Source organism: Pempheris klunzingeri, chromosome 9, assembly GCF_042242105.1.
Source record: "Pempheris klunzingeri isolate RE-2024b chromosome 9, fPemKlu1.hap1, whole genome shotgun sequence".
Lineage (NCBI taxonomy): Eukaryota > Metazoa > Chordata > Actinopteri > Acropomatiformes > Pempheridae > Pempheris > Pempheris klunzingeri.
This window is the reverse complement of record NC_092020.1, coordinates 5,389,159-5,400,502: the sequence shown is the minus strand read 5'-3', so window position 1 is coordinate 5,400,502 and position 11,344 is coordinate 5,389,159. Positions and strand designations below refer to the sequence as shown.

The 11,344-nt window shown below is 43.4% G+C and overlaps 1 protein-coding gene across 2 annotated transcripts; it reads left to right on the top strand.

The window, feature by feature from the left end:
• The first annotated feature begins 260 nt into the window (after nt 1-260).
• On the top strand, nt 261-10,893 carry slc7a2 (solute carrier family 7 member 2). 2 transcript variants are annotated; one of them, XM_070836659.1, is made up of 12 exons: nt 261-541; nt 1,946-2,323; nt 2,411-2,566; nt 3,932-4,097; nt 4,323-4,459; nt 4,533-4,755; nt 6,150-6,286; nt 7,510-7,612; nt 8,149-8,360; nt 8,451-8,617; nt 8,731-8,839; nt 9,146-10,893. In XM_070836659.1, exons 2-12 carry the CDS (start codon nt 1,954-1,956, stop codon nt 9,334-9,336), a joined length of 1,971 nt encoding a protein of 656 aa, XP_070692760.1. In that variant the 5' UTR covers nt 261-541; nt 1,946-1,953; the 3' UTR covers nt 9,337-10,893. The 2 variants fall into 2 exon arrangements, with proteins under 2 accessions (XP_070692760.1, XP_070692759.1); XM_070836658.1 differs by lacking the exon at nt 6,150-6,286 and adding an exon at nt 5,746-5,885.
• Nucleotides 10,894-11,344: the final 451 nt, after the last annotated feature.

The window sequence follows — 11,344 nt, the reverse complement described above, 5'->3', positions numbered from 1 at the left end:
TTTGGCCTGAGTGTGCATTAGAAATCACTAATTCTACCTTCAAGATTCCTTCCTTTTCTTGTCTGTGCTGTTGTGTGATCCAGTGTTGTCTCCGTAGAGTTTTATTCCCCCAAACCACAAGCATGGAGGTGAAAAGCCCCCCCACCCCCTTCCAATTCCCCGGGGCCCCCTCCTCCCCTCATGCCTCCCCTCTCAAGGGAAGGGACGTCACTCCCCTGGCTGCAGCAGACTGGAGGCTGAGTCGAGGGGCAAGGCGAGGGCAGATCCTATGAAGAAATACTGGTGACAGAGGGGAGGTGAAAAAGCTCTGCTCTGCGCAGTGTACATGCCAGCATATGAACTAGCGCTGAGCACAGTGCTGAGGCAGAGGCTCGCGGCAGCAGCTCATGGGATCAGTGGATGTAATTTAAGTTTTACCTGCACTTGGTGTGTCGCTGATCTGCTGTGGCTCCCTGCAGAGGCAAGCCGACAGTTGCAACAGCCTTCTCTTTTCTGTGTCTGAACTCAGACGTCTCATATCAACACGGTGTCATTCTAACAGGTGGGTGCATGTCTTTAATGAAGTACATTAAATATAACTTTGTACAGCAGTTGTGCGTACACTTAGAATAACCAATGCTGGACTGGTATTATCAAACTTTTGCAGTAGCTCTGAGTTGTTTGTGTTCTCTCTTTGCAGAGAAATTCTACATGCTCAAATGAAGGCATGACGTAGATGCTGCTGTATGATATGAAACACACGAAGTATAAAATGATGATACAGGCAACATCCTGACAGGCTAAATTACTGTAGTGTTTTTTTGTAATTTTACAAAACTGAATTTTCACTCGTCAAAATCTGATTTTGGTCTTACGATCTTCACGTTTTGCCCACTGTAGTCTTGGAGACGCTGTAATACGGCCCACATTGTAATGCTAATGAGCTGTCACGTCCAAAACTCATTTCTCTTGGCCCAAAAAGCCACACTCAAACAGAGATCAATGCATATTTGAACGGTCGTCAGTGTTAATTTACGGTCAAGATAAAAGAAGAAGACGCCTTAACTTCAAAAGCAAGCTAGAGCGTATTCTTTGGAGAGCATATTTCATTCATCTTTTATCATTTTGTATTCATGCAAATACTTTCGGCAGGGTCCCCAGCAATCTGACTAATGAAAAGAGACGTTTTAGATGAAAGGACAATGAAAACAAAGAAAACTTTGCAGTTTTTCTTTTTATGTCCTTTTTTGTCTAATTAGTAAAGAGAGATGCTGGAATGTCTTTATTGTGTTTTAGTGGTGCATTCATGGACCCCTTATGAATGCAGCTCTTTGAGCACTTGGATCTGCACCATAACCCCAAACAATAGATTTTAATGGGACACTGCTGTATGAGCCTTACCACGCTACGGCACTTGGCAACATTCCTAAAATGCACGTCATAGTTTGTAGGGTTAATATCCCTCTCAACACTTCTGATCCCACCCAATGTTATGCAACTGACTTTTCAGCATTTTTTCAAGAGAACAAGCTGCAAGAGCCCCTGAAAGTGTAAAGCAGGTGGAGTTCAGTCAAACCTGACCTTTGGTTTCACAACACCTGCAGCTTCTCTTGAATGCAAATATTGATTCCAACATAGAAAAATAGTAGTAATGAGAAACAAATAAAATACGCTGGCTGATCTGCCCCTATCTGTTGCACTATGACTTAATATTTTCAAATGATATGTAAACTTTATGATGTCTCACCTCAGAGGCCCTCATGCTGTGTGCACATGTACCTATACACCTACACATTTTCATTAATCCAATCAAATTAGCCACATAAACCGCTAGAAGTAAAATGTCTCTCATGTCGAAGGGGGCAACGAAACAAAAGCATTCTTACTTTACACACAGTAAAGTAGGTCAGGATTACCCTGCACAGGCATTTTCAGTCTTTCCTTCTCTCTCCCCCTCTGTGAGCAGGTGGAGACATGCTGGAGCAGGTTCTGTCATTCGGCCGCTCCCTGGTGCGCAGGAAAGTGGTCGACCTGAGCACCCTGGAGGACTCAAAGCTGTGCCGCTGCCTGGGGACCGTCGACCTCATCGCCCTGGGGGTGGGCAGCACTCTGGGTGCTGGCGTCTACGTCCTGGCCGGCGAGGTGGCCAAGGGCGACTCAGGCCCCAGCATCGTCATCTCCTTCCTAATAGCCGCCCTCGCCTCCGTCATGGCCGGCCTGTGTTATGCTGAGTTTGGCGCGCGCGTCCCCAAGACTGGCTCTGCTTACCTTTATAGCTATGTGACTGTGGGAGAGGTGTGGGCCTTCATCACTGGCTGGAACCTCATCCTCTCCTACGTGATTGGTGAGTCAGTGACAGTCTTTGATTTACACGTTATTTAAAGAAGATCCTGATTCTTCATGGTGTGTTTTTTTTATTGCTTTCTCACAGGTACCTCCTCAGTTGCGAGAGCTTGGAGTGGCACATTTGATGAAATGATAGGGGGACACATAGAGGTATTCTGTAAGACCTACTTCAGCATGAACTCTCCTGGTTTGGCTCAGTACCCGGACTTCTTCGCAGTCTGCCTGATACTGCTGCTTTCTGGTAAGGCAGCAAATAAAGGCAGAGAATCTTATGATTCATGTTGACATGTTGGTACAGTGGCTGCAGAGAAAGAGTGGAAATTAGTGGAAATTAGGATTGTACAACTTTCATGACCCACAGCTGGTATGACCCAATAAAGAAATGGCACGGACATTGTGCGCTTAATAGGGCAGGGCAGCGTGAGCCCACTGAGAGCCCACAAATAAAATGAAAAACTCCCCCCGGTCATTCTGCTACTTTTCAGCAGCACCCTGCTTCTCTTTCCCACAGTCACACACAATCACGTCTGGGAGCTGCTCAGGACAAGTAGTTTCTTTACACCATAGTCCATATTCATTTAGCCGTGGTCAGATTCACGACGGCCCAGGGATTCAAACGGGACATGTTTTGATTAAATTCCACCTTCATGACCCGAAAACTGAAAACTTTATCATGTGTTTTATCCAATGGTCTGCCAATGCAATGATTGCATTAAGTCAGTGTGACCCAGAAACAATCCACTAGTGTTTGGTTGTTTTTAAGGACCACAGATGTAGAATTTATGCAATGTCCATCTGCCAAAACCAAATTAAAAGAAAAATAGTGGTTTTGCTGAGGTCTGAAACATCCCAAATTATTTCCTGAACATTTTATGTGAACATTTATCCTTTTTAACAAATTCTTTTGTAAATGCAATTAAATTCCCGACATCAGCAGGTCAAAAAGTATGCAGCTGGTGTCTGTCTGTCATGTCCTGAGAGTTCTTTTTGGGTTAAGTGACATATGTTAACCCTTTCATGCATAGAGGTCACTACAGTGTACAGCTATTCAAAAGCTGTTTTCTTGTATGTGCATGAGTTTTGATGGCATAGTTGCACATCAGCCACTACAGTAGATGCTACTGCATCATCTCATAGCCATTGCAAGTGAAAAAACAAAAGAGTGACAGCCGCCAAACAGCCAGAAACACTAAGCTGCTCATTTTCTTCTGTTCAAACCTTCTATAAAAAGAAACCCTTGCAGGAAAGAAAAATATGGTGACATCACGTAACGTCTAAGGAGTCATGCAATTGCAAAATTTGATTGCAAGTATTGATTTTATATTGGGAGGAAATTATGATTAATCACATGTCCACTGAATTGTACATCATGCATCACTGGCTATATTTCAACTACTGGACATGTAAAAATATCTTTATAAAATTTGGGTTGATTTTCACACCTAAAGATGAATAAAAACATTAAAAAAAAAATTTAAAAACTGACTGAGGTTATCATAATTCATGCATGAAAGGGTTAATAATGATCAACAATTAATGATGAATAATAATATTGATGTGGGCAAAGACACATAGTAACTATTACGTTACTTTTTGTGCTTCCCAGGACTCCTGTCGTTTGGGGTGAAGGAGTCCGCCTGGGTCAATAAAGTCTTCACCTCTATCAACGTGCTCGTGCTATTGTTTGTCATCATCTCCGGCTTCGTCAAAGGAGACACGCACAACTGGAAGATAACCGAAGAGTCCCTTATAAATGTCACCATAGTCACAAGGTAAGTGTTTCTTCGTGTGTTAGCTGGTTGTATGTCTGTAGAGCTCATTAATGCAAAGCTGCCCCCTAAACAGCACACACAGCATCGCTGGCAGTGTTACTGCTGCTGTTTATGTTCCCTATCAGACACACGTGGCAGCAGTGCTGTTTCTACTTTTCTTCCTCATGTCATCTACATTTCTACAAGTCCAAGTGTTGGTAGGAAGTGACAGTTGATATGTTTCAGGAACCTGTCAGTGACGGCCAATGTGAGCAGTGATTACGGAGTTGGAGGATTCATGCCCTTCGGCTTCAGCGGGACCTTAGCTGGAGCCGCCACCTGCTTTTATGCCTTTGTTGGCTTTGACTGCATTGCGACCACAGGTGAGCCATTGATTGGTTGTGATTTAATGTCATCAGGCCTAAATGTAAAGGTATTTGTGTCTGCGTGTGGCAGGTGAGGAGGTGAAGAACCCTCAGAGAGCCATTCCCATCGGCATCGTGGTGTCACTGACCGTGTGTTTCCTGGCGTACTTCGGTGTGTCAGCTGCTCTCACACTGATGATGCCCTATTACCTGCTGGATGAGAAGAGCCCTCTGCCCATGGCCTTTGAGTATGTGGGCTGGGGCCCCGCCAAATACGTGGTCGCTGCAGGCTCACTGTGTGCCCTCTCCACCAGGTAACCGCTGGAACTGCTTTTGTAGAACAATCTGAGGACAAAATATCGATAGTAATGGTAGCATTAAAATGTTAGATTTACTGTATTTGAGTCAGTGGGATTCATAATATGACTTTAGTTTGTGATTGATGTGCATGTCATAAATGGGTGATAATGGTGAGATCTGGTCAAAAACCCTGACCCCATATCTCCATGTCTTGTTATTGGATTGATTCATGTTGCTTAATGGGACATAGTGGGCACTTAATTCTCTCTGTTTTCAGATACCTGCATGTCTTTGTACTTCAGTATACTATCTATAATTTAAGTATCATAAATATGGTGGGCAAATTTGTCTCGAAACAGTACTTTGGTGTGACTTAATTCTGTCTTTCTTCCCTGGTGGTTTTCTTTATCAGTGTTCTGTCAACAGTCCCTGCTGGATGTCAGGCACCTCCGTATGTCATGATCTGCATCATGTGCAATATTATCAAATTTGACTGGAACCAATTACATTTTGGATATGTCAGTGCCTGTAATCAGTGCTTAGGAGGTTACTTTGGGCTCCGCCCTTTTGCAGCTGTTTTCACGATGTCACCAGTTGTGAAAACCCTTTAACGCACATTTAGGTGTTTTTATATGTTTGAACGAAATGTTTACACCCCAGGGAGTGCAGTTACTCAAAGACCCATGAAAACCCAAATTAAATCCTGCTCTAAACCTTCTCTCAAAATGGAGAAAAACAACTAGAAAAACACAGAGATACGATTTTTTAAAGACATCCGTGATGTGTAATTTGCCTTTAAAAACAGCCACTATCTATTTTGTTCTTTTCATTTAAATTTACGAAAATGAATGAAGAAAATGATGGTACTGGTGTGCCAACAGGAAAGAAAGACACTTAAATAATGCTCTGAAGCTTCAAAGATGTGACTGGTGTAAGTGTGTGTGTGTGTGTTTGGGGCTTTTGACTAACGTGTTGGTCTTGCATGTCTCTGCTGTCTCATGCAGTCTGCTGGGCTCCATTTTCCCCATGCCTCGTGTAATCTATGCTATGGCAGAGGATGGGGTGCTTTTCAAAGTCTTAGCCCGAATCAATCCTAAGACGAAGACCCCACTTATTGCCACTATGACCTCCGGTGTAGTTGCAGGTGAGAGCCGGGGAGAGTCCAGTGAGATCACTCCTGCTAATCTTTCTCCACCAATCAACTGTGAAACACAGTCAAAGATGCAGATACTCATTTGGTTCTTGTCTTCCTCAAATTGGCCCACCTGTTTACACTCTCTGCTTTAAATTACTCCACTTTAGGAGGTTTTCCCTCCATATTTGCACGTTGTCCTTTCACAGTTGTGCAGGTGTCATGTTTTCTTTCCCAGAATGCTGTCAACTTAACCATGAACCCTCTTCTCCCTAGCCTGTTGGGCTCCATGTTCCCTCTGCCGCGCATTCTCTTTGCCATGGCACGAGATGGTATTCTGTTCAAATTTATGTCCAAAGTGAGTAAGCGCCAGTCGCCCGTGGCTGCCACCATGGCAGCAGGTACCACTGCGGGTAAGCTCCTGAGACAAGGACTCGCCTATCATGGGGGTGTATCGTGGACTTGTGTTGGGGTTTGATCTGTGCACATGGTGGTGGTGGTGGTGGCTGCATGTTCCAAAAGCATGTGAGAAAACAATTAACACATCATCAAGGCTGATAAATTCATGGACATGTTTTACCATTCGAGGAATTATGAATGATGTTTACTTCAGTGCGTCTGGCTTTTAGTCACTTTTCTAAACACAAAAAGAGAGAATTGGCCGCTGGCAGTAACTTCCTGGAGTTGCCTCGGCACTGTGTGGTTGCCAGTTGCCAGCGTTGGTCCTCTGTACATTTCTGCTGTTAGAGAGGAATGAGCAGGAGGTTGTTCTTTAACTTTTCTCTAAGAGAGCTTTATTATTTAAAGAAGAAGTCACCACACTGGAGAACATCACTGCACCAGAGCGGTGTTGGTTAGTGGTTGTATTCATGTTGAAATCATCACATCTGGAAATCACATTAGACTTTTCATGATCATCAGATTTCTGCCACTTTAAAACATTTTCTTTTCTGCTCAGGTACTGTAGTCTTTCCTCACTTGAAGATATTCAAAGCGAGTTAATACCTCCTTTAATCTTCTCTCTCCTTTAATCTCTGTTATTGCTGACCTCCGGTGGTTTCACTTCTGGCCTCGCTGCAGTGATGTAGAAGTGTACTCTGGTGTAAACCCTGGGAGGGACCGAGCACACCAGCCCCTGTGTGAGCCAGAGAACAGGCCGTGTACTGAGCAAGTGGTAGAGCTGGGCAGGGGAGCTTTCTTTGTTATCCTTGTTGTAGTGTAATGTTGTGAGGAGCAGCGGACATACCACCGCTCTGTGTTTGAAGTCATGCTGCTGAGATCCGCTCCATACTGGAGTGTGGCGCTGAGATACAAGAGAGGGAACGCCACAGCGTGTCTCACATCAAACGACGCTTCTTATGGACATGATCACAGCTGTCAGCCCAGGGAAACATTCAGCTCGTACTACTGTCAAAACATGTCTGCATGTAATTTGATTTGCATCTGTTTATGTTCCTGTGCATTTGTTGGATGGTGCATCGAAAGAAAACTGCTTTTCTATTCGTAATTTAAATTTGTGGGTGTAAATGGGTGTTTTTACATATTTTGTGAAAATGGTCGCTCCAGTAATGATCCTCTTTCTGCTAAACGTTCTTTCAAAGGTTTGTGTTAATTGTACTTTTCTTGCCTACTGTAGCCATCATGGCTTTCCTGTTCGACCTCAAAGCGCTGGTTGACATGATGTCCATTGGCACTCTGCTGGCCTACTCGTTGGTTGCGGTGTGTGTTCTGATTCTCAGGTGGGTACATTTATAAATGAAACTGAACTAAAACAGAAAAACATACGGCATGAAAGAAACCTTATTTGTGCGACATTGTGAAACAGCTCCCCTTATAGCTTCTCCAAAAACCCACAGGTATTATTACCCCCCTGGTGCTACATACGCCTCATGCTATTGCATCATACCGGTGATGTAAGAGCTGTGAATGGTCCAATTGTGTGAATGTGAAGTGGCTGATTGAGTGAATGAAGGTGTTTTCTGTACTTGCTGAACTCTGAACATGCTGTACACCTCTGCTGGCTGCACCAAAATGACTCATCAGCACAGGCACAGGAAACACACACAGTGTTCCTTCTCTGGTTTGAACATGATTTACAGGTTTTTTTCAAGTAAAATGAAACACCTGTAACTATTTCACAGTGAAAGTATTTTGTAGCTGTGTGACTGTACAGTACACAAACAGGTGCTACTTCCAGGCAATGGAAACACTAAACATTTGATTTTGAACCGTACTAAAATACAAACTAGTAACCTTAATCCTCTCTGTGGTCCAGGTACCAGCCTGATGGAGCCATGGAGCGGCGGGCGGGCACCACTGAGAGGGACTACCTGTCCTCTGAGGAGGGTGAGTCTGATCTGACAGAGTCAGAGTCCCACCTCAACATGCTGAAGGGCGGCAGCTCCACCCTGCAGGCCGTCATACACCCTCCCCTCTCACCCTCCGAGCATTCCTCCAGTGTGGTCAACATGTCCGTCTGTATGCTGGGTAAGCAGGCCAAGTTAAAATCCCGTTTTATGATGATGATGATTTATGCTTAATTGACTTGAGAATTAAGCATGTGTTTGCACACCACAGTGCTGGTAGTGTGTGTGATCAGCTATCTCACCACGTACCACATTGGCTCCATCCTCGGTATGGAAGCGTGGATCCTGGCGTTTCTGTCCCTGTGCCTCCTCATGTTCAGCGGCTGCATCTTCATGATCTGCAGGCAGCCTCAGACGAGCAAGAAGGTCTCCTTCATGGTGCGTAGCAGCAAAAAGAGTCACCTACTTTCATACTAAGTCATGCATTATGGACTGAGACCGATCCAGGACAGATAAATTGATGGTAGGTTTTGTGTTTGTTGCCATGACAGGTTCCCCTTCTGCCGTTCCTGCCTATTCTGAGCATATTTGTCAATATTTACCTCATGGTTCAGCTGAGTGGAGACACATGGATACGTTTCTCCGTGTGGATGGCTGTGGGTGAGTGCCTTTAACCCAAAGAATTACAGACACCACTGTGAATATTTTGGGAAATGTGATTACTCTCTTTATGTCTAGATAATGATGAGGAGATCAATACCACTCTCATGCGTATGGAAAGTCTGAAGGTAGAGCGATGCTTAGCTTAGCATCAAGTCTGGAAACAGCTAGCCTGGCTCTGGTGCTCTGTCTTGGCAGATATGAGAGTCGTATTGATCTTCTCGTCAAAATTCTCATCAATGATTCAAACATTGTCCGAAATGTTTTGTTTTTGCCATTTCATATCTCTCCCAACACTTTTATCAGGCTTCCTGATCTACTTCGGTTACGGCATGTGGCACAGTTTGGAGCGCCAGCGCCAACTGCAGGGTCCTTTAAACAGCAGCAGCAGCAGCACCCAGGAGCACAAGACTGGCAAGGAGAAGCAGGTTGGCGTGGACGCAGTCGGAAAAGACCAGGAGCGTTTCAGCTGCCCAGAAAAGACCAGCCAGTGTTAAAGTTTACCAGCTCGCTCACTGACTCTGTGAGGCCACAGATGCATAAAAGCACAAAGCAGCTCTGCCCTGTTTGTACAGCTTCACCGTCTGTGCCTGGGAGGCAGCGTCAGTATTCTGTATCATGACGGGGAGCCGCTCTATCACTGTGATGGAACCACATCCTGTAGGTCATTTGGGATTTATGGACAGCATGAAGGCAGAACTGAAAGGACAGGTAACACACTGGAGAGTGATGTTCATTTCCTTTAACACTGACGCAGTCAATTCAAGACTGCAGCAAAGTTTCTCTGCTTCATTATAGACTTTTTAGTGCTCGACACACGTTCTTTTCATTTTTACTTTTTAAGCATATTAAGCGTTTGTACAGGTGGGTTTGTAATTGTAAAGTCTTGGAAATCTGTGTTGTTCACTTAATGTATGGACATTACTCATTTCGATTCATGTACTAGTATTAAAAGTAATGGTAGCTTGTGGTAAAAGCACTCGTTCTTCTTCAACATAAGAGTACAATGATGAGAAAAGACCAACATTAGGTTAAAGACGTGTTGGTAATTCTACAGTTGAAATATATCTTAGAGGTATTTTGTGCATAAATGTGAAACTGTGATATCTGTATAGAAAGATGTTAAAGGCGCTGCCACATTTAGACCAAAGTACAATATATCAAACATGGTTTTGTAGGCACTTAACATGTCATGAGGTGACTCGGTCAGAGACCTGAGAGTGCTGGTGGGAAGTTTCAGGCTTCTGTAGGTTCTTTGTAACGAATCACATCCATCTTTGCTGTAGTTATTGAGATATCTGCTGCTGGTGTGGTGGTTTTATTCAGCACAGATCTACTTTTCTATTTTTGCTCGGGCGTGTTTTATCTATGAACTGTTACAATCTAAATATGAAGGTTGATATTTGATACAGAACTCTACTCAAAACGTATTTGCAGTGTCTTTATTCACTATCAGATTGTGACATGCTGTATTTTCCTGTTTGTCTGTTATTTTGTGCTATTTTGATACAGTTTCAGACATGCTGTTAATATAACCTTAATGAAGCTATTCTCTCTTCACACCATTGCCATTACATGAGTTCTGTCTCGCCGCATAATGTAGATGAACTTTTCCAGGTTGGTTCTCTTGTGTTCAGTGTTTCTTTAAAGCCTGGACTCTGTGTTGCTTTCTAACTGCTTTGAAGAGACCTTTTGTGCTGAACTACATGCAAATTCAACCCTTTAAACTTTTCATTTTTCCTCTGGGCTTTTAGTGCCCCCCCCACCTGTTTTCCTTGTACAGTACTATGAATTGTAAGGCTCAGTGAGCTGTAGTTTACAGTAGAAACTTGTCTGATTGTGATTCATGTGTGCAGCGCAGTGGTTCAAACGAACGTGGAGCAGAGGGTCGACTCAGTCGGAGCAAAGCAGGTATTCTACATTACCGAACCTCTACATTACCAGTGTAGAGTCTTCCAGAGAGCTTACAGGATAAAGCACACAGAAGTAACCATGATGTCATGATATCACTTGTTACCAACTGCACAGACAAAAACAATAAATGTATTTTCCAGTAAGACAGTGTTTGGTGTTTAATTTTTTATTGTGTGTATGTTTGTTCTCGTCTGGTAGTTAGAATGATGTCTGAAAAAATATGGAGCTCATTTCTATGAAATCTGGTGGAAAATTGGCCTTAAAAGAACTGATTCATTTTTACAGCAGATGGCGCCACCATGTGGTCATTTAGAAAGCTTTCACTCCTAAACCCCTGAACTGTGAAAGGGAGTACTGAGATCTTTTACTCAAGTCAAAATACCAATACTGCAATGTAAAAATACTGCACTACAGGTGCTGCTACTACTACTAACATTACTATTAATACCATCACTGCTACCACCATTACCACTGCATTCAAAAACTGACTTAAGTAAAGGTTCATACACTACTCACAAAAAGTTAGGGACTTTCAGGTGAAATATATGGAAAATGGAAAAAGTTGATGCGACAGTGATATTATATCATGAA